General features: G+C 33.9%; 2 protein-coding genes across 6 annotated transcripts; one reads left to right on the top strand and one right to left on the bottom strand.

Annotated features, from left to right (window-relative positions):
- The first annotated feature begins 429 nt into the window (after positions 1-429).
- LOC123700961 (SWI/SNF complex subunit SMARCC2) lies at positions 430-23,586 on the top strand. 5 transcript variants are annotated; one of them, XM_045648350.1, is made up of 20 exons: positions 430-654; positions 1,053-1,172; positions 6,471-6,575; positions 7,502-7,670; positions 8,259-8,413; positions 8,921-9,064; positions 9,370-9,494; positions 9,772-9,878; positions 10,159-10,292; positions 10,977-11,158; positions 12,287-12,428; positions 13,105-13,240; positions 13,601-13,740; positions 14,717-14,897; positions 15,782-15,936; positions 16,960-17,074; positions 17,937-18,080; positions 19,920-20,129; positions 20,756-20,858; positions 22,150-23,586. In XM_045648350.1, exons 1-20 carry the CDS (start codon positions 538-540, stop codon positions 22,292-22,294), a joined length of 2,829 nt encoding a protein of 942 aa, XP_045504306.1. In that variant the 5' UTR covers positions 430-537; the 3' UTR covers positions 22,295-23,586. The 5 variants fall into 5 exon arrangements, with proteins under 5 accessions (XP_045504306.1, XP_045504308.1, XP_045504307.1 ...); XM_045648352.1 differs by having other exon boundaries at positions 6,471-6,584; positions 13,105-13,225; positions 13,604-13,740; XM_045648351.1 differs by having other exon boundaries at positions 6,471-6,584; positions 13,105-13,225.
- On the bottom strand, positions 1,846-5,203 carry LOC123700963 (regucalcin-like). Its single transcript, XM_045648354.1, has 6 exons — positions 4,995-5,203; positions 4,194-4,329; positions 3,556-3,759; positions 3,116-3,334; positions 2,582-2,694; positions 1,846-2,153 (listed from the first exon to the last, which is right to left on the bottom strand). The coding sequence occupies exons 1-6, from the start codon at positions 5,091-5,093 to the stop codon at positions 1,905-1,907; spliced, it is 1,020 nt and encodes a 339-aa protein (XP_045504310.1). The 5' UTR covers positions 5,094-5,203; the 3' UTR covers positions 1,846-1,904.
- Positions 23,587-23,937: the final 351 nt, after the last annotated feature.

Below are 23,937 nucleotides of genomic sequence, written 5' to 3'. Positions count from 1 at the left end.
TGTTGTGTTGTTTTAATACAAACAATTCATCTAGTGAAACCACAAAGCTTTCCTAGCCTTGTCCAATTATTTAATTACTAATTTAAGAATAACACCTGATGAATGAGACGAATTTAAAGTCGTAAACTGTTCGGTGGTCGTAAAATAGGTATTTTTTTGGAAAATTATGAAACAGTTTACAGTAAGAACTTGTTTAAATATGCCTTTGCTTTTCCATTGAAATATTTTATCGCCTTCGTTTCTGGCATGGAAATATAATTTATGTATGTCTATTTCCGTGGTTTCTGCCCTTAATAGGGCATTGTATTCATTGCCAGATGTGAAATTAAAACTGTGTCTGACATTAGTAAATGTCAAATGATGTGACAGTTGACAATTCACCGTTGTCATTTGTCTTTGTCAAGCAAAGCGACGCTTTCGTAATTCGTTTATGCTTTTCTTGTGAATGTGAATTTTGAAGGAAATTACTTGTTATTTGCAGAGAAAGCTTAAATATCATAATAATAAATATAAATCTCTACATACAACAATAAGAAAATGACCACCCTCGGTCCTAAAAAGGATGGAGGCCCAAATGTGGAATACTTTCAATCGCCGGAATGCTTGGCTCAATTTGACCAAATCCGTGTATGGTTGCAGAAAAATTGTAAAAAGGTAAGAAAGTTTAAGCATAAATAAATGTATCTGTGTTTATAAATGATCCGTAAGCTAGTAACATGTAAATATTTAAAAATATATACAGATAAAACAATATCTTATTGTTATCCTTATAACAGACACCGACTAACTTCCCTCGAATCGACGACCAATAAATAATCACAGAAAATTTTCCATTACAAAAGTTTAATAAAAATGAAGATAATTTCTAAAGTATAACATCTAACTTAGCTATCACATTGCTGGATTATGGACTAGCTTTGTCACTGCAATTCAACAACATTACAACGTCTATACTAATACACATATGATTGAGAATCAAACAATTGTGGAACAGATTAACATTCATTTAACTTGCTTAAATTATTAATTATTGATAAAATTATACTTTTCAGCATGTCCAAACTGATCCACCTACAAAAGAAGGCTTGGCACAACTAGTGATTCAACTGATACAGTATCAAGAGAACAAGTTGGGTAAAAATGCCACCGATCCACCTTTTCTGAGACTTCCTGTGAGTAATATTTTTTATTTATGTTGGACTTACTTTGCTGTAGACTTTTAATTCCACTAGGATTCTGTACAATATTTTTATCTCTTAAGCTAGGGAATTGCTTCAATGTCAACGAGGTTTATTGTTAGAGAGAAAATAAACTTTTTGTCCCATGTTTATCCTGTCATGAGATTAACAGAATCATTTTTTCTGTTTATTGAATGTTTTACATACTGGCTGGATACTTTCAAACCATCAATAATTAAAAGGTGTTGTTTGCTGCCACAATCCACATATAAAATAAATTGATTTCTAGTGATTGATTTTGAGCTTGATTTTCTCTACTCAAATATTAAAATTTAATGCTAGTTTATATACTACTAGCGGTCCGCCCCGGCTTCGCCCGTGGTACATGTTTACGTTTTCTCTACATAAGATCCATCCTCGTACTTCAAGAAATATAATAAAAAAAGAATTATCGAAATTGGCGATTCATTTTTATATATAAGAAGATAAGAGAGTGAGTTTTGCAAATGTAAATAAAAAGGTAATTTTTTTGTATCCATTAAAAATGTACCTATTTAATTTGAACTTAAAATATATTTTTCTTGATTAAATGAAGAGACAGAGAATACTTTGTAAAAGTAATACATTTAAACTTAGTTTAAAAGCAATCTTAAGAAGAGGAATAACATTCAGTTTTTATAGGTGTATTTTATTCAATCAAAAACGGAAATTTCATATACAATTACATCAATACACATCAGCATTAGGAAAAACAAATTGGTTGTTAGGAAATCCTCTAGAGCCAGTGCCTTGTATAGCGAATAAGGAACCAGCTTCCTGTTCCTGCGCTAATTGGGCAGAGTTTAAGCCCCTTCGGCTTGTTGTCACATATAGAGTGGATAAGTCATGGCCGCCCCAAGTTACTGAAGTCACTTTGGTCGCTGGTATCTTGTGTTGTTCTAGCAGTTTGCCCGCTCGCGAATCTATTTTTATCACCTATAAATTGACGCGAATGTAAGATTATGTAGATGATGGTTTATGAGTGGATGTCACTTATCAGATAGAATTTGTTAAAATGGGAATTGGCTCAATGAATATAAATTAAATATGACCTCACAAACTGTCTTTGATATCATGCAGGGACAATGTTATATCCCCGCTCAATTGATTTGTGAAATTGATATATCTTCAGCCGAGAAAAGTAATTTTTTTTCTTGATTGTAATTTGAATTTATATTTTTGGTTTTATGGCATTCAAATGCTTTATAAATATAAATTTATAAAGAATAGAAAAAATTCTATTCTATTGATTGTAATTTTTTTATTCTAAAATTGTATATTTTTAATTATGACGATACTAAGCGAAAATTGTTATTTGTCATGAAACTACATTTTTATTGAATAGTCTGAATTTTATACTGTACCTTCCCGCCATCATAACAGGCTACCCATAGGTTTCCATCTGTGTCTATGGTCATGCCATCAGGGACACCAGTCACATTGTGCTTCTGAAAGCTGAATAGTGTTCTTCGATTCCCTATAATTAACATTAAATAAAATAAAATCTCAAGCATTTTATGATGTTGTTTTTTTATTATTATTTATCATTATCTATTTATTCTTTCTTTATCTATGTTACATGTACATTAACATAGAGGTGATAAATAATAAAAAAAAAACAATAAAATTATTAATAAAATTTGTTTCTTAAATATGACTCATTGCTGTGTGTTTATAAATTCACACTGAAAGTCAAATATTAATTTATTTTAATTTACAAGGTAACTTTCAACAGTTAGCACAATAATGTGAATTTAAATAAATTTATAAAATGTGTAACAAATCGAATTAAATAATAATATATTTCAAATTGTTCCACATATTTTTGAATACGAAATTTATTTTTATCAATTATTTTTAGTACCACAGCAACCATACAAAATACAACTTATACTTACGTATGTCACCAGTTTCAATATTAAAGTCGAACACATCGATAGTTCGCAGGGGACTGTCTATATAAAACATGAATTTATCATCTGAAGTCCACGCTATACCATTCGAAATAGAGACGGGACGAACTTTGTCTTCAGGGTGTATATAATTGTTACTTGTCAACATGTATAAAGTACCCTGATCAAGATCTACACCGGAGACATCTTCTTTCCCCATAGTACCTGAAAACCATTAACTTATTTAATATTTTTAATTCATTATTGACATGTAGGTTTTATATTCAACATCGGCGTTTAACCATTTTATCAATAGATAGAGTACCTACCTAGGTACATTAACATAAGAAAGATTTGTATGCTAATACAAAACTATGTTTTCTAAAGATATTCTAATTTTAGGATCAAGGTAAATATCTTACAATAGTCTATTTACATATACATACCAAACCAAAGTCGTCCCTTTGTGTCAGCTTTGCCATCATTGATACGGTTGTCTGGTTTGCCTAAGTCAACTGCAGTGAGCAGTCTCATAGCACTGTCGCCTTCATTAGCATCCCAGGACATTAAGTACAGTTCACTGCGAGATGCCAGTACCACCTCTCCTGGGTAGTCCTTTACTGTTACAACGAGAGATACAGGCCCGTACTCTGAAACATTGCGCTCTGATGAAGAACGTACAATTTTTACTGTTGTATAGTTATTTATCGCGGTCAAATCAATTATGTATTTTGATATATCCTATTTTTTTTGTTCCGTTTCAAGGTATCTTTCTTTTGTATGCGTGGTTAAAGAATGCTTTATAATTATCTCAAATAAAAACGATAACTATACTTTTTGGTATCTCGTCTTCAGGTTTCGTATTAATGTTGTTTCGGAAAATATGTTATTTCATCCAAAGAGATAATAATTCATATCTAAGTATTATAAATTGTAACTCAACACTCTTCAGAAGTCGTATTCCGAATGCTGTCGGATTATTGTTAAAAAAGGCTTATAGACCTCAAGTGGCTATTGTTGAGAAGCATAAATTGAGCATGTGAGTGATAGATTGAATGATGCTGATTGAGAGCATTGTATGTACCTATTCTTCGCGAAGTCACATTTCCGGTAACAGCGTCAAGTCTGTAAACTTTTTGATCTACTATATCGACCCAGTAGAGTGCACTTTCATTTTCTGTCCAATGAGGGCCCTCAAAGTGAATACCACCTCGAGCAACCTAAATTAGAAATTGAAAGGCATGAGACAATCTAATGATTAACTGATCTTATGTAACATATCGTGTACAAACAATTTTATAATCATTGATATGAAGCTGCCGAACCATAGAAACCGGTCTAAAGTTGTTTGTCCCTTTTACGAACGATGAACTTTTTGCTAAAGTTTTGAAGGCAACCTCTATCATCTTAATATATATAAATCTCGTGTCACAATGTTTGTCCTCAATGGACTCCTAAACCACTTAACCGATTATAATAAAATTCGCACACCATGTGCAGTTCGATCCAACTTGAGAGATAGGATAGTTTAAACATGTAGGTACCACGAGCGAAGCCGGGGCGGACCGCTAGTAGATACATATTTTTCAATTTCGAGTATTCATATTTTAGACCATAAAACAACAAACTTATTTTTGTTGAGGAGTAAACAGATAAATTTTAATATCTGGCATGTAGGTACATAAATTGTATATACCAGATAAGGAAAGGTTAACTTCTTCATGCATTTTCAATATAAATATTTAACAAATAATAAATGAATAAATTTGTAAAATAATATCAGTTAAGACCATGACATCTTAAAAAATAATCTGTAAAATAAGTTTAGAATTTACTAGATTTTAACACTTTAGACTTTAGTATGAGAAAAAAGACAGTTCCTTACATTTTTTATTAATGGCGATGAAGCCGTATATCCTTGAATACACTCTAAACACAATATTGTAAAAATAATTGGATACCATAACTTCACTGAATTTCCCATTATAAATCTAAACTAATTTTTCACTTCAATTTCGATAAAAAATATTTTTGTTTTTATAACATCGTCACGCGTCCGTTGTTTTGCAAATTTGAACGTAAACTGCCTGCCAACTAAAGAATAAAGATATTGAGATAAATCCATGGTCAAGTTGTAGTAGGTTGCAAAATCTTCCAAGCATGTTTTTGCTATAATCAATTACAATGTCGAATAAGAAGCAATACCTATAATCAATTAATTAAGTATTGGAATCATTATGCTATCTGTTATCCCAATATAAATGTTATTGCATTCATTGTCTGCGAGTTTAAATTAAATAATGGAAGCATCATTTCTCATGCTTTTTACTTTAATTAATATTAATAAGAAGAGCATTACACCCAGAATAAAATAACATAGACTATAGAGAGTAGGTATTATGCAAAAGAATAGGTATTATTGGTTGAAAGTAAAATTATTCATAATTTTAGATAATTTAAATCTAAGTTTAAATCTGACGAGGCATCACCTTCTGAAGATTTAAGTTATCTTAAAACGGTTGTCTACTTGAGATTAGATCACGAAAACTTGTTATTTATTGTAAACGTGAAATGCTAAACAATATTATTTTGCAATTTAAATAAGAATGATTATCACTACATAAAGCATAAAACAAAGTCGCTTTCTCTGTCTCTATGTACCTTTGTATGCTTAAATATTCAAAACTACGCAACGGATTTTGATGCGGTTTTTTTAATAGATAGAATGATTCAAGAGGAAGGTTTTAGTATATAATTTATTAGGTTTTAGACAAAGCGAGTGAAGCCGCGGGCGGTAAGCTAGTTACGTAATAAACCGTAGTATTAAATTTGGAATTATATAGTGATTGAATGAGTAATCTACTACAGCGTATATGTAATATGTATAGCCATACTTACAGTATTGATTAACCATGTTATATTAATTTCGCCGGAAAGGCAGGCCATTACTTTGCGCGAACCATCAACGAATATAATTCAAGACATGTTTGGTATCGCTAAATTGGTTTCATGTCCTATTTTAACTTGAAACTGTTTTTAAAATGCTTTTGTTACCATTGACCTTGCATTCTTTATCGCGCAAAAAAAAAAAAAACATAGAGTGATAAAACACACACACAACATGTAAATCGTATAACCGGTAATATATTTAATATATTTATATGATTAAATATTTCGTAAATCACCTAAAATTCCATTATAATCAATATATTTTATTCTACTCTACCTAGTCGGCAGTCAATTAGGGAAGAAAGTGAGAAAGAAATCTCATTATTTATCGCATAGCGGCTGAGTATTCGCGTTTGCTCTATTATTTTCCCGTGACGTAGAAAAATTTTTCAAGCACACATTTCCATTCCAGATAAAAGTGTTCATGGACATGAAGCCTGGCGGCTCACTGTGCACCGTGCTGGCCACCATGTTCCGCTTCAAGTCGGAGCAGCGGTGGCGCAAGTTCGACTTCCAGGTCGGTAAGGTATGCACCCGATCGCACGCCGCCTCTCACCGCCGCCCCGCGCCCCGCGCCCCGCAGTCCCGACACCGGCTCTATAACAATGCATTTGCACGGCCGGTGGAAAAAGTTTGCGAACGATGCCACGAAAAACTATGCATTTTTTGGTTCAAAGATACTAAGTACCCACATAGTGCACAGACCTTCAATCATTTTTATAACAGGAAAGATGTAATTATTTTGTATATTAAAATTCAAGTTGGAAAATGGTAAAGAAACTTCGGTCGCATCCTTTTTTCCAACAGTCGTGTCCTCCATTCCAATCGCACGATTTAAGGGTATGAATTATTAACAACTACATATTTATTACACTTCTTAGATACACCAAATACAATTTTTCTTATACACTAGAGAGATCTTTTACAATTTATTTTTACATGTATAGAGACAAATTATGGTTTTTATGAATTATTTTTTTTAGATCAGACAAAAACACACAGCTATTATGTTATTCTTGGTGGGTACATTCTTGCCATTTCACGCAGATCTCATTCCAATTTCAAGGTTTTCGGGAGTCTTATTCTGTGTTCTGTGTAAATATATTTTTTAAATCGTTTGTGATAATTGTATGTTGTGTTTTTGTCACTAATATTTTGGGAAGTGTTACTCACCCTCGTTGTGTGCATGTGCAATATTGTTTATTTTTTTTTATGATTTTACTAAATTTTATGTCACACTATTTTGTGATATTTTTTGGAACAAACGTGACTTTAGTCTCTTCCAAATTGACGTAAGTCCTTGAACTACATACAAACTTTTTCCACCTAAAAATTCCTAGACGTCAGAACGGTAGATAACGTTAATGAAAAATGAACCTTATGTTTACCGTATACGAATTAATTTGCCGTTATTTCTTCCCTCCCCCTGTCCTCCCGTTGCAGAACCCCTCTCGCAAAGACCTGAACGTGCAAATGATGATGGAGATAGAGACAGCTTTGCTGAGCGCTGAAATAATCAGGTCACCTTGCATCTACATACGCCCCGAAGTCGACAAGGCAACCGCCAATAAAGTCAAGGATATCATAAGCAACCATCAAGTAGAGATCTGCGGTAAGCTTTCACAATTTATGACACTTAATGCCAAACCCTCGCAAATTGTTCAGCATAAATTTTGTCATAAGATTACTTCATATTTTTGGATAACTAACAGATGTAGTAAATAGACATTGTTATTGTAGTTTTTATACAAGCTCTACGAGCTTATAATTGAAGTGAATTATCTAGAGATTTCTAGCAAGGACAAAAGTTTTTCTGTACTATTGTAATCTGCACAGGAAGTGCAATGTACCTTTTATTTAATTTATTTTTGCTGAACCAATTGTTATTTGTTTCTTATCTACATTTAATTGTTAACATTTCGGAAATATAAATGTATTGATAATATGTTGAATTTGAATTTTTTTTTTCATGGCATTCAAATGCTTTTTTATAAATATATTTTTTAGAATAGAAAAAGTATGCCCGCGAATGACGGAAGACGCGGGATTTTCTATTCTTTGAAAATTTATACATAGATATTTTGTAAAATTCTTATATACAATTCATATAGATGATTCATGAACTCTTCTAAATGCAATATTTTTTAATAACTACATACTATCAAAAGGATATTATTATTTTTTCTTTTTTCTCAATCAGATGACGAAGAAGACGCCACCCACATTATATACCCAGCCGTAGACCCACTGGAGGAGGAATACGCACGGCCGGTGTTCCGTCGCGGGAACAACGTGCTCATACATTGGTACTACTTCCCCGACAGCCACGACACGTGGGCGCAGGCTGATTTACCGGTAACATATAATAATAGACAATAATATAATACATATATTAGTGTGGGACGGCCTTCAACGAGGTGGACAGACGACCTCATCAAAGTGGCGGGGAGCCGCTGGATTCAGGCCGCTGATGATCGGTCGTTTTGGAAATCTTTGGGGGAGGCCTATGTCCTGCAGTGGACGTCTTGAAAGGCTGGAATGATGATGATGATGATGATATAATAATAGTACTAATTTGGGATTAAATATTTGTGCATTTTGTATTGTTACTGCTTGCTGGAGCTGCATTTGAGACTGATAAAAAAATATTTTTATGTAAAATTAAATTCACAATTTAAAAAGTGATCTATTGTTTAGGTACAGATCCTAGCCATTTCCAGCTCACAGAAGCATTCTTTATAAATTTATATCGTGGAAAGAACACAGCAAAACATATATTATTTGTTTTATTTTAAAACTATTCGTTATTTTCTATTATTAAATAGATTGTAAGTTTTCAAGAGAATTTATTAATATTTATAGGTTGATGTACCGGAAACAGCGAACTGGGACTGTAATAAATCGGACCCTTACCGCGTGTCTGCTACATGGGTGTTGGATTTGCCGCACTACAATGAGTGGCTCAATGAAGAGGATTATGAAGTTGACGCTAATGGAAAGAAAAAGGTATAATTATAATAACAGTGTGTGAAAAACATTATTCAAAATTATATGGCATGGCAAAAGCTAAAACAATTATTGACTAAAAGCCTTTTAATGTGCAATAATACTACCTAGTGTCTGGAAATATACCTAACTATGTTGATGGTACCTAAATTATACACACAATTTTATGATAATCATTAATCCTTAATTTGTGGTCAAACGTCAGACGGATTAAAAATGTCGCGTGCTTACCGTAAAATTTACAAGTTTGCTCTAGTTTACCAATTCTATTTAATTGCACAATCTCACTACATTTTAACAATCAGGTGCACAAACTACGTCTATCAGTCGACGATCTGATCCCCGGAGGAGAAACCTCGTCAAAGAGCAAGAAAGGCAAGAGGAAGCGTTCCCCCTCCCCACCCCCGCAGAAACATAGCAAGAGGAAGAGGTAAGGAATAAATATATTATAGTTATATGTGAAAAGATTTTAAATATCAAATACATATTTAAAATTCAAGCATTTTAAGTGATTGAGTAAAAATGAAAATGTGACAATTTCAATAACAGTAGGATATATCCAAGTTTCAAATGTGAAAGTCAAAGGCATTGTAAAATACATCCAAAAATAACTAAACACCTGTGGAATGCTTTATTTAATTAAATTTAAGTAAAATAAATTAAAAAAACAAGTTATCAATCATGAAAATATTTTTTATATATTATAGCCGTGTAGCAAAACGGCGGGAAAACGACGTAGACGAAGAGGAGGATAATGCATCAAGGGATAACACTGATGTTACTCCCGCCCCTGAACCTGAAAGAGCACCAGAACGTAAGTGTTTGAACATTTTTTTTAACCTTCAACAAATATCTTATCCTAATCGTTTTATAAGAAAGTCGCGGTTTAAATAACGAGGTATTAGGTATTTTAAAAGTGAGTCTTCTTTAGGCGCGTTGTATAATTTCAAGGTCGTATCCGAGCCACACCGTGAGGTCTTGCCAATCGAATCTTGCCATAGACGTTTCACTTACACTTTCATCATGTTTACATTTTCATCTCGTCTCGTAGGCAGTTCAACAGTAATTTTTTTCATTTTTTTTTGTCCAAATAGCGCCCGCAAGCACGTCGTCCGGTGCTAACACAGCGGCTGAGTCGAGTGCTGCAGCGGCGGATGCTCCGACCACGCCTGCGCCCATCGACCACCATGATGACTCGCAGGGCAAGCACAGCGACTCCAACACGCAGGTATAATCTACACTAATATTATAAAGAGGAAAACTTTGTTTGTTTGTTTGTTCGATTGTAATGAATAGGCTCATAAACTACTGGACCGATTTTAAAATTATTTCACCATTCGAAAGCTACATTATCCACGAGTAATATAGGCTATATATTATCACGCTAAGACCAACAGGAGCTGAGCCACGCGGGTGAAACCGCGCGGCACAGCTAGTAACTAATATAGAAGGTATAATAAGGCAGCCTGCTCACTCTGAAGTCCCTATACACGAAGCGAGCGTTTTGTTTTTGTAATTTTGTTGTTTTAATCTATACTCATTACTTATATTATAAAGCTGAAGAGTTTGTTTGTTTGAACGCGCTAATCTTTATAATCGCACTACTGGTCCGATTTGAAAAATTCTTTCGGTGTTAGATAGACCATTTATCGAGGAAGGCTATATTATCATCTCGCTAAGACCAACAGGAGCGGAGCACAGCTAGTAACGAATTCGAGCTCATTTAATACGACTTCTTTTAGCAAACGTGATTGGATATTGTCTATTACTCGAATAGGAATTGTTATTTTAAACATCAGAGAGGTGCAAAGTCAAATAAACGAACTTCAAAAATATGTTCTATATACATATTATTAAACCAATGAGGAGGTGGTGAGTAAACAGAACACTAATTAATATAATATTGTAACAGGAAACAATAATCAAAGAGGAGCTAGAAGACAATGTAACGGATCAAACGCATCACATCGTAGTACCGTCCCACTCCGTGTGGTTCGACTATAACTCCATACATACCATCGAGAAGAGAGCCTTACCAGAGTTCTTTAATAACAAGAATAAGTCTAAAACACCGGAGATGTATCTCGCTTACAGGTAACTAATAGAAACAAATAGTTTTCCTTGTTTGCTGAATTTTTATCATGCAATAAAAGTTGGCGTGTTAACGCAACCTTCTGTGACATGGAATGTAAAATACATGAATTATAAACCCAATATCTGCTGCTATTTTCCTTGTCGTGGCTAATCTTTATGTTCATTGACGTTTCGTTTCATTATACAAATAATGTTAATGATTGAATAATTTTGCGTTAATCAATAATTTCATTATCATTGAGAAAAGTAAACAGTTATTAATTATTTTCAATTGAAAAGTAAAGATAGAAAATGTACTCGACAGTGTAAGTATATGAAATTTGGGTTTATGACCCCCGTTCATGTTTTGGCTCGTATAGATCTCGCATATCACTCTATAAATTTGATTGTCCATCTGGTGTGATATAATCCAATAAGACTCTATAAATAACTTGGTTAGCACTTTATTTAATATATTTTTTCCACAAGACACTTCATGACCTTCTCTCACGCGTCCTACTATAAAATACAGATTTAGTTACGCGCAAATAACGTGCGTAGGACGTGCGAAGGTCATATATTACTTTTTTCATTAGAAACTTCACTATCGACATCTTTTATTGATATACTAGCTTCCGCCCGCGACTCCGTCCGCGCGGAAAAATGAAGATTTATTTTTTTCTACGTAATTTTCCGGGATAAAAAGTATCCTATTTTATGCCCAGGATAATAAGGTATAATTATACCAAGTTTCATCGAAATCGAACCGTTAGTTTTCACGTGATGCCTGAACATACAGACAGACAGACAGACAGACAAAATTTTTTTTAATCACATATTTGGGTTTGGTATCGATCCAGTAACACCCCCTGCTATTTATTTTTTCAATATTTTCAATGTACAGAATTGACCCTTCTACAGATTTATTATATGTATAGATTACTAGCTTACCGCCCGCGGCTTCGCCCGCTTTGTATAAAACCTAATAAATTAATAATAATAAAACCTTCCTCTTGAATCAATATCAATCAGAAAAACTCGCATCAAAATCCGTTGCGTAGTTTTAAAGATTTAAGCATACAAAGGGACATAGGGACGGAAATAGCGACTTTGCTTTATACTATGTAGTGATTTACTTTTTTTCGTTAGAAACTTCATGATCGACACGTACCGTTTGAACCCCACGGAGTATCTAACAAGTACGGCGTGTCGCCGCAATCTCGCGGGCGACGTGTGCGCTATCATGCGTGTGCACGGTTTCCTCGAACAGTGGGGACTCGTTAACTACCAGGTATTGTTTTCGTTTTAGTTTTGAATGTTTATAAATATGTATTAAAAAAAAATATAAGAAAAATAATATCTGAGGGATTTTAAATTCAACCTAGAAAGGTTTTATTCCTTACAAAATGATTTTATATGTCTTTCCTTTCCTTTACCTTTAATAATAAAATAATAATCGACTAAAAATAAGTGTTAAAGTGTCACATCCGCTGTTCAACTCATTTTTATTTTTATAACCACCCCTTCAGTTTGGGTTGCCAAATAAGGATTTGTTTTTAACAAATGTTTAAAGTTTGAGCTGTTAAAAAAAAATAAGTTCCGGGTTTTGCCACTGTCAAGACATTTTATTGTGCACCAAAGATTGCATTAACAATATGTTCATGATATGTTCTTACACTTATTTCTTCAGTTTCTTTACCTATCACTAATATTACGAGTTTCTTTTTTCGTATACGTTATCACTCTGTTTAACTCGGAATACTATCCTCGATTATCTTAATTTTTTAACCTAATGAAAAACAATAATATATGTTATTTGTTGCCACACTTGTAAATTTATATTTAACGGGCACACTATCTTGTGTCTTTCCAATGAAATAAATAGTTCCATGCTCATCACAGATGCGATTTCTATCCAAAAATATTTATCGTATTTATTGAAATAACGAATACGTTTTATGAATAAGGTCGAAGCAGACGTCCGTCCGACGGCAATGGGCCCGCCGCCCACGTCACACTTCCACGTTTTATCCGATACGCCATCAGGCTTGCAGCCATTGCAGCCCAGACCAGCACAGCCTAGACCTGGTAGCTATGGTTACGGTTGTTATTTTTTTCTTTATTTTTTGTTATTTTAAGTTTAATTGTGTTAGTCAATATCTGTGTAATAAAACGAGATGAAAGATCTAAATTAATTAATTCTGTAAAATATGTCCTCATCTTAACAGTAAATTACCTACAGTCATTGTTACCAGAATCAGAATATTACTAAAAATACTACTATAATTAAAATTTCAACTTTTTTATACTCTGTCAAATACACTTAGAACACTTTATAGTATTTGGTTTATTTTAAGAAGTTTTGTAATTATCAAAAGTTTATTACATCTGTTCACAATTTTTTCAATACCAAATAATTTATATTTTTTAAAAGACAAATCGTAATAAAACAATATTTTGTAGTAGAAAACGCAGCGGTGCCTAAAGTGGAGGCCGGATTACCGAACGGTGCGGAAGGCGGAGCTCCGGTCAAGGCCGAGCCGACGGTCAAGACAGAACCGACCCTGGAACTGGGTAATGCGCCTGGACTTAAGTTGGATCAGGTAACTATGATTTTAACACGGATATAATTATTGAAAAATTGCGTGTTTGTACCATATTTAAGTGCTTGCAAAAACATTTTTTATATGTATAGCAATGTATGGTGTTTTTAAATAAAACATCAAATCTATTCTAACTTTTTATTTAGTTTCCATTGTCTACTATGTACAATAATGTACAATAACTATAAATATTGCCTTTTATTGCTTTAACTAGTTACTGTGTAACTCGCGCAAGTTAACTTGACACCTGAAAAATGGTCCTGTCCCTTTCACTTCATTCTATTATCACGAGAGAGTGAAAAAGACGGATATAGGTAGCAGGTCTCAAGTTGACTCGCCCGGGTTGTAAGTGAAATAATTATTGATTTGATGTATTCTGAATTATAATGCTTTTGTAAATCAAATACAGTGAAACCTGGTTAAGTGAGACATCAAGGGACCTGCAATGTGGTTTCACTTATAGAGGTATTCCACTTACCCAGTGTCTCAGATATACAGGTATAAATAAATATCTGTCTAATTTACAGAGGGTTCCATTAATTAACTTCAATTTTTCACGTAATGATAACGATTGTAACTTTCGTTTTGACATTTTTCAAATAAACATCTGTATGATAGTAAAGATAATAACATATGAAACTAAAACTGAAGGTAATTGAAGCTCAAAATTTGTACTTACGTACTTGGAATTACGTGTGGAATTTGTGGGTTGAATAAGAATGAGTAAACAAACAATGTTATCTCAGTTACAGAGGTTTATGCATATAAAATTTACTCGCTGTCTCAGTTATAGAGGTAACTATGATGATAAATCGAAAGAACAAATCCCAGATATAGAGGTTTACCTCCTCCCACTAACAGAGGTAATTCAGTGCCAAAGTGTTGGGACCTCAGCATGAGTTCCAGTTATGGAGGTTTCCCACTTAACCAAGTTTCACTGTATAGATATTATTAATAAAATTTACTCTAAATCTAGTACCGCGGTGGAGCCCGCGGTCGCGAATGGACGGAACAAGAGACGCTTCTACTGCTGGAAGCGCTGGAGCTGCACCGCGACGACTGGAACCGCGTGGCCGCACACGTGGGCACGCGGACACACGACGAGTGCATACTGCAGTTTTTGCGGCTGCCCATTGAAGACCCGTACCTTAATGATAGTGAGTGTAGCGCACATCTACAATAATAAATCTACACCTATGATATATAAAAGAGTAGATACGTTACCCGCTCTCTATTTTGGCAAGAAAAAACTCAGGTAAGTGCCCGAGTTTCACTTAGTCACGCACCATTCAGCGTCGTGGCTGGACGTTCTTTTTATATTTTAATCGGCAGTTGTTATTACGAAGTACATGAGTGAGACATGTATTATGTCTCGTGCGTGAGAGTGAAAGAGAGAACAACTGTATTGGTGATAATGCGTTAGTAAGTAGGTATGTATTAATTACGCTGTTTTTTAGTGCAATGATGTTGGCGTATGCCGCGTCTACTAGTATAATAGGTCATTGATCTACACTAATATTATTAAAAGAGGAAAACTTTGTTTGTTTGTTTGTTTGTAATGAATAGGCTCATAAACTACTGGACCGATTTTATAAATTCTTTCACTATCCGAAAGCTACATTATCCACGAGTGATATAGGATAGGTTTTATCCCGGAAATTCTGAACGGGAACTATGCGAGTTTTTCTTTGAAACCGCGGGTGGAGCCGCCGGTGGAAAGCTAGTTACGCATATAACAAGAGACGCTTTTACTCCTGGAAGCGCTTGAACTTTTGATCTGACTAAGTACATCCATATTTTAATTATAGTTGGTTGAGCATAAGCTGCGAATAAACGAAATGTATAAAAGCGTATAAAATTCCCTTCAAACATGCTTTAAAACAAACAACCAATAAAGAAATACACATATAAAGAAGCAAAGATCAGAGACTAAAAACGCTCTAACTACAAAATAATGTATTCTGGGTTAATTTATTTTAATCAATACTAATCGAACTTCAAACATTATAAATTGTTTATTATATACTTTTATATTTTCTAGGCGGTGTTTTGGGACCTCTAGCGTACCAACCGATCCCATTCAGCAAGACGGGCAATCCAGTTATGAGTACCGTGGCTTTCCTCGCCTCTGTGGTGGACCCGCGTATTGCGTCCAAAGCTACTAAAGCGGCTATGGACGAATTCGCTGCTATTAAGGTATGATATGGTTATGAGGTTAAGTATGAAAATGTTATCTATTTTGTAAGTTGAAACAAAATTATAATAGATATATGCCTAAGACTTTGAATAAATGTCACCATTAAACATGAAAATAAGGTAACATTAGTTTTATTATTGCCATGTAATTAGTTCTTATTATAGTCGAGCCAATTTAATAGGCAACATTTGACGTCTATCAATTTTATCTTCGAAGAGAGGTAACCTGCTTAAAAACATCGATTAAAGTGTATTAATCGATACGGATTTGAAACATTTGTCAATCGAATTTATTAATTTATGATGATTTTTATTCACAAGTAATCAATGCATTCGATTCTAGATGTCAGATTTCGATTTTTAGAGTAACGTCTCTAGTATTTAAAAAGAAAAAAGGTTTATTGACACAAAATTGTAGCGACGTCAGTTCTTCAATTCAGAAATTGTTTATTATGTTTAGGATGGTTTATCAGTAAAATGAAATCTTAAAATAACTTGTATCGGTCATTATTATTATAAATATGTAATCGTAATTGAAAAAAGTTAAGCAAATGTGCAGTTCTAACAAAACGAAATATCATGTTATTCTATGTCGTCGTTACTAGGTTACGTTGTTGAATTTTGTTGAACTGTCAAATGTTGCCTATTAAAATGGCTCTACTATAAGACGTATAGTATTCATGAAATAATTGTCAATTATTATTATTTTTACCATTTTATATTTAGTATAACGTTTATTAAATTACTAAAAACCACTAGATTCACTAACAATTAAAGGTCGTCAAAAATTGTTTGTAAATTTTATTAATTTAAATTACCACTTTATTTCGCATGTTATAAAATCTCCGCCGAACAGGAGTTTACTCGTCGGTAGACTTTTTCATCGGACAATTTTTAAGAGTGAGTGTGAGCTGAAAGCTAAGGCTTTTAAATACAAATTTTACATTACATTGTACCGGCGATCGTCAACAGAAAAGTATTGATATTTCGTGTTATATTAAATATATCCGTTCCGTCGTGCAGGACGAGGTGCCGGCGGCCATGATGGAGGCGCACGTGCGCGCGGCGGGCGCGCTGGGCCCGCAGGCCGCGCTCGCGGGCACCGGCATCGCCGGCACCGCGCCCGAACACCCGCCCGGTACCGCTCGAGTCTTCATCCATACTAATCTATACTAATATTATAAAGCTGAAGAGTTTGTTTGAACGCGCTAATCTCGGGAACTGCTGGTCCGATTTGAAACATTCTTTCGGTGTTAGATAGCCCATTTATCGAGGAAGGTTATAGGCTATATGTCATCACGCTACGACCAACAGGGGTGGAGCCACGGGGGTGAAACCGCGCGGAGCAGCTAGTATTATATATGCGAAAGTAACTCTGTCTGTCTGTCTGTTACTCAATCACGCCTTAATTACCACGAACCAATTTGCATGAGATTTGCTATAGAGATATTTTGATACCTGAGAAAGGACATAGGGTAGGTTTTATCCCGGAAATCCTACGGGAACGGGTTTTTCGGAAAGCTAGTTTTATATAACCGAGGCTTTTTAATTATATTACCTCCACCTGCATGTTTGTATGTAATTTTGACATGATTTTAAAAGGGCATCTATGGAGTTTTTTTACCTGTACTTCTCCTTAAATACTGCTTTCCGAATCGGTGGTATAAATTAAAAAATGTTATGACGTCTAATTGAATAAAAAAATTTTGGAGTTTATAACCGAATCAACTAATATAATGACACACTTAAACGTTACTTAACATAGAAAAAATATTTAAATCGATTTAAAAAAAATGACAAACAAAAGTAATAACTCCCAAGAACTTTTAATTAAATTAGTAAAATAAATACAATGTACTTCCTCAATCAAAAATTTTGTAGACAAAATATATTTGACATTGCAAACTAGATTAAAATTCAATGGAAATTAAGAAAATATTGTTTAATTTCTCCCTATTTGTAACATATGCAGTATTCCTAATTGAATTACTTTAAAACAGAAAAGAAAGAAGGCGCCGACGTAAAGGGAGAACCAATGGAAGTGGAAGGGGAGGGAGATGCCAAAGTGAAGGAGGAGCCCTCTGAGGGAGCGGCACCCGCTGAGGAGAAAGATGTTAAGGAGGAAGATGCGCCACAACCACAAGGTATAAAAAAATGAATATACTATCTGAACTAATAAAGAAAAAAAAAATGGTTTGTATGTCTACACTAATATTATAAAGAGGAAAACTTTGTTAGTTTTTTTGATTGTAATGAGCTCATAAACTACTGGACCGATTTTAAAAATTCTTTCACCATTGGAAAGTTACATTATCCACGAGTAATATAGGATAGGTTTTATCCAGGAAATTCCACGGGATCGGGAATTATGCGAGTTTTTCTTTGAAACCGTGGGCGAAGCCGCCGGCGGAAAGCTAATTTATAATATTTTCACACAAGAACTTCTGGACCGGATTAAAAAAAAGTATTTCACTAACAGACAAGTACATTTTTCCTGAGTCATAAATTATTTTATTTCATTTTTATCGTTCAGCCTCGTTGAAGGTCGGGACGCGAGGCTAGTGTAAAATAAATAGACTTATATTTACTTATAACTAAATGTCCAGCTTAAATAAAAAGAATTGTATTTGAAAGAAAGAAAGAAAGAAAGAATTTATTTACCAAAGGCCAACAACAGAATACAGATATAATAAAAGAAAAGAAATACAAAAACAGGGAAAGAGACAAAAGTGTGGCAGACCTTTAGCAAAAATTACTATTTATTTGATAGTGTTTATATAACATTTTAGAACCGTTTTTAGCATGCATTGCATAATGTTAAAATGATGCATAAATAAATTTTAAATTAATATATATTTATATTGATTCAAGCCCTCCAACAAAGTTGTTTAAGGTATTAATTGATTTATCAACAAGAAATCAAAATGAGTTGTATCATATATATCAGTTTATCAATATTAGCATAAAGTAAATCTTATCTAATAATCAACTTATTTATTTGATAACAATTTATATAATAATTTATCTTTATATTAATTATCTTCTATCTTTCAATATAATTCTAAATTTTTTCGATGCAATCGAATACTTTTCGGATTATGAATAAAACATGAAATGACTCACAAAAGTGTTCAGTACTGGAAACTAATATACTAGAATCTAGATCGTTTTAATATATCGCCGACTTATTTTAAAAACAAAAAGGTTTCTGGTAACCAACCGACTCAAATAGCAATCTTTTAGCAATCTGATCGAAACAATTTAGTAATCCAGCTTTTCAAAGATCGATAAAGAATAAAACGATTGTATTGTAACAAGTGTTTACATAATTATGTATATCATTTATATGTAAATTCACGCGTTACTATATACTATATACTTATACATTTAAAAAATGTATATAGAAAAACGCGTCGCCATGTCTCGTCAAGATTTTTATTTATTGTTTTTTTTATGTTCTATAATACTTTTTATTTGGAATTTTTACTGCTTTTATATTGTATCATACTATATGTATAGACTCGCACTTAGACAGCGTGGTAGATTATGACCTGAATAAATATGGCTAGAATTGATAGTGTAGATAAATCCCGTGTTGTAGGGTATGGGGCAAATCCTCCATCTGTTTGACTGATCGCTTTTCTATCTGGACAATACGATACGATGGTATGGAGTAGATCCTTAGCGATACTTAGCGATAAGTGTCATTTCTTTTCTCTTGTTGAAGTGAAACTGGTTTATCGGGGTTGGAAAAAAATTTAGTGTAACATTTTTCCATTACGCGCCATCTTTTTCTTATCCCTACCACGACGATTCCACGATTTGACGTATTTCTGTGAAGTTGCAATAAATTATTTTTTTGAAAAATAAGGTCATAAAGAAGTTTTACTTCTAACGTGTGTACATGCACACATTTTTTTTGTTCTTAGTGCATTTCTCTTCTGCGTGTTCACTAAAATATTAAATAACTATATTTCGTCCAGAACCGCCTGCACAAGTTGACGCGAAACTCCAATCAGCGGCCGCAGCAGCTTTAGCAGCGGCCGCTGTTAAGGCGAAGCACCTCGCTGGAGTCGAAGAGAGGAAAATTAAGTCTCTAGTAGCGCTGTTGGTAGAGACTCAGATGAAGAAACTGGAGATTAAGCTGCGGCACTTTGAAGAGCTGGAGGCCACTATGGAGAGGGAGAGGGAAGGTAGGAGTTGGGATTTGTATGGGATATTTTGAAGTTTGAAGGGGATGACATATTGTCTTGGTAAATTATTTAGGCTGGTTGCAGAGCTTGACCGACCATCAGTGCGTACGTCAGTCGCGCTTGTCATGTGTATGGAAATTCATAAAACCGTTCATAGCTAGACCGACCATACGCACGCGTATTGTCATGCGCATTAGTGTCATATTCATACACATTGATGCGTATCGTCAGGACCCACGGTACGCACTGATGGTCGGTCAAGCTCTGCAACCAGCCTAAGTGTTTGGTTTTAAAACTCTTTTATACACGATATGTGTTGTGTCTGTGTTGTTTATATTCAATACTTCCTTTAAATTTCCATTGATGTTGATCACGGCCAATGTGTGATTAATATTGGAGTACAATGTTTTGTATAAACCACGAGTGTAAATCGATTCTTAGCGGGTTCGATTCCAGGGATAAGCAAGTGATATTCCGTTTTCAAAATAAAATAATGTTTGCTTTCTGCAAAATTTGTTATCATCGGTATTTTAACTACTTTCTCTCCATGGCCCATAGAAAATTTTCAGTGTTTATTAAGGTGAAGTCACACTAAACTCTATATGTTATTTTATCTTCAATATTAGGTCTTGAATACCAACGCCAGCAACTAATACAAGAAAGGCAACAATTCCACTTAGAGCAATTGAAGGCGGCCGAATTCCGGGCAAGAAATCATGCTATTCAAAGGTAAGAAAAACATTTTGTTTGACTACTATAAATACATAATATCTATGCGGATATTTTTAGGATAGGATATTTTTAGGATATACGAAATAGCTAAGCCACCAGACAAGACCCTAGAAGAGTAAAATGTTACAAGTGCCATAATTTTAGTAACAACTAAAATTATTTGTATACCATAAATTCGTTCAATTATAAGGAAATAAAAATTTGCTATTGCTAAATTGAACGAAAATAATTATTGATTATTATCAAAAGATGTAAAATCAGGTTCATTATCTTCTATACTTATATTATAAAGTTGAAGAGTTTGTTTGTTTGAACGCGCTTATAAACTACTGATCCGATTTGAAAAATTCTTTCGGTGTTAGCCCATTTATCTAGGAAGGCTATATGCTATACATCATCACGCTAAGACCAACGAGAACGGAGCAGTGCGGGTGAAAACGCTAGGCAAAGCTAGTGTAATATACAAGTTATTTGAAGTATACATTTATCTACCGCCCGAAATTATAATGTAAGTATTTTCTATGTATGAATGCATTAATCTTCGATCATTGTATAATTTTCAATCGATATCTAATCTGCGTGTCAAATCAAAAACAATCCTTCGGTTGATTATTGACAAGCCCAAGACAATATATAGCTAGATCAATTTATTAGGAATTTTGTATTAGATTGATTGTTATCTCCTGCGTTAGTTGATATATTATTATAGAAAATCATTTGTGTTATGTAATAATCTTATAAAGCCGTAAAGTAGTTGCCATCCACAATGGCCACGTCATTTTTTATATTTTTATTTATTATTAATAATTATGGATAGGTCGACATTTGGCCTTTCATCGAAAATGAGAAAGCATCTGCAGGATGTAGGTACATATGTATGTATGATTCCTGTGTGACAGGAAAACCGTTAGACGTATTTTGATGATGCATGACCAGTGCCAAAATAACATTAGCTATGTATATAAATTCTTTATTTTTCCCTTTATTTTTACCTTCTTTGTTATTTTTTAACAACGTGGCAATACTATTTAGGTTAAAAGTGAAGACCCGTGTCCCCGTAGTGGGGTAAGGGGCAGATGCATTATACCTACATCTGTTTCACTGATCGATTTTCTTTAGGGACAAGTAGGTGATCAGCCTTCTGTGTCCTACCAGACCGAGACATTTTTTTTTTCGTCTCCACCGGGAATCGAACCCAGGACTCCTCGGTATTACGCTCACACGTCAACCACTGTACCAAGGAGGCGGTTATTCTGAATTTAGGTTATAATTATGTAATATTTTACAGGTTACAAGCAGAAAGCGGCGGCACCGGCGTGGTTGGGGTGAACGTAGGCCCCGTGGGGGGGGTGGCCGGTGTGGTGGGGGCCCCGGTGGGCCCCGCCCCACCGCCCGCGGAGCCCACGCAGGAACCGCCACACCACCACCCTTAAGCACCGCACGGCTTATGGGGCCTATAGCTCTAATTAAGGATTACATTAGCTGTTTAGTACTTTAGTATACCAAAATAGGATAAGTGCTAATGAAATGGGTGGTTTTTGAATAGTTGGAATCTCGGGATGTGATTGAAATTTGTATCGGACTAGGTTTTGTCCGCCGTGAAGAAAATTGCTATGCAGTAAAAATTAGCATATATCCTCTAGCTTTCCGTACGAAACCATATCTTACAGTCGCTCCATTGCAATATGAAAGAAGGATAAACAAACAGACCTACTCATTTAGAATATTAGTAAAGACTTACAGAGAATTGTTTCCACTAAACAATAGTTTTATATGCCGTTAGTTTATTCATACCATTGCATTGTGAACAGTACGCAGTTTTTAATGAATTAGAATTTTCTCAGTTTTACAGATGATACGGACAAAACAAGAAAATGACTAAATTGCAGTCATGTCCTTCTTTTACACAATTTGACAGAACTAGTATATTATATTATGGACCCTCTACACAATGGACAACTTTGGTCGAGTAGAGGCAATCACGATAGTGTAGAGGGCCTAAATGTCTTTGAACGGCCGTCATGGTGGATAATAATCGCCGTAATGGCGGTAAATATTGACCATCAATTGTTGGGCCAACGCTGCTCATTTTGAGAAGGCCCATTATGTATAACATTTGTAATATTCAAAAGTTTGAATGCCTATTTCATTAGTTATAGTTTTAAGGTGTATTGTAATTCTTGTGAGGTCGGTTAAGTATGACGATGATGTAAATGTATACCATCAATAATAATTTCCAGTAAATCTTGTGTATGCTTACTTATGTCACATGTAAAGCAAATAAATAGCTTCTTTATTAATAAATAATTATTAATTTATTATTATATTATTATATATTATTATACGGTATTTCTATAATTGTTTAATATCGTCTACTGCAGCAATTACGCATACGATTACTTTTTTCATAATTATATACCAAATTAATAGTTTTTCCAAGCAAAAACATAATTAAAACTATCTTATTTATTTAATAATTAATACCGAGATCTCGTGGTATAGTAAATATTATAAAAACTGTATCAATATGTATGGTTTTCTATATAAAATATTAAATTCATAATGTGATCTTTTCATAAAATTATTTAATCAGATGTGACATTACTGTGAAAAATGGTAAGCAAATGTTTCTGTTTCCGTATGCCATTTATTTCTGTTAAACAAATGAAGTGTGACAAATTTTTTGTAATTTTATTGAAATTAAAAACATTTATATACTATGCAATTGGGTTATTCGTTACTGGTCCAGCTTCTGGAGAAGTTCTTAAAAGGTACTATAATAATTTTTATTCTCTATATATATACTTTGAGGTGAGTATTAATCGTTGAGAGATTATTTGTTAAACCCTCTAGTGCAACTGCATAATTTATCTAATATCGTAGGCAAAGTAAATCATACACGTATCTATATATAGGTCACAATTTTGGTCGGCTTGCTATCTTAATCTTATATATAATATATAAATCTCGTGTCACAATGTTTGTCCTCAATGGACTCCTAAACCACTAAACCGATTATAATAAAATTCGCACACCATGTGCAGTTCGATCCAACTTGAGAGATAGGATAGTTTAA

This window comes from Colias croceus, chromosome 20 (assembly GCF_905220415.1).
Source record: "Colias croceus chromosome 20, ilColCroc2.1".
Lineage (NCBI taxonomy): Eukaryota > Metazoa > Arthropoda > Insecta > Lepidoptera > Pieridae > Colias > Colias croceus.
Note: the sequence above shows the minus strand (reverse complement) of the source record. Positions and strands in the feature narration are given on the sequence as shown.

Excerpts from the sequence above, each read along its gene's own strand:
- LOC123700961 (XM_045648348.1), top strand. The coding sequence starts at position 538 with ATGACCACCCTCGGTCCTAAAAAGGATGGAGGCCCAAATGTGGAATAC. Across the intron at positions 9,065-9,369 it reads ACGCTAATGGAAAGAAAAAG|GTGCACAAACTACGTCTATC; the intron begins GTATAATTATAA and ends TTTAACAATCAG. Across the intron at positions 9,879-10,158 it reads ACCTGAAAGAGCACCAGAAC|CGCCCGCAAGCACGTCGTCC; the intron begins GTAAGTGTTTGA and ends TTGTCCAAATAG.
- LOC123700963 (XM_045648354.1), bottom strand. The coding sequence starts at position 5,093 with ATGGGAAATTCAGTGAAGTTATGGTATCCAATTATTTTTACAATATTG. Across the intron at positions 4,330-4,994 it reads CATCGCCATTAATAAAAAAT|GTTGCTCGAGGTGGTATTCA; the intron begins GTAAGGAACTGT and ends TTTCTAATTTAG. Across the intron at positions 3,335-3,555 it reads AAAGGGACGACTTTGGTTTG|GTACTATGGGGAAAGAAGAT; the intron begins GTATGTATATGT and ends AATGGTTTTCAG.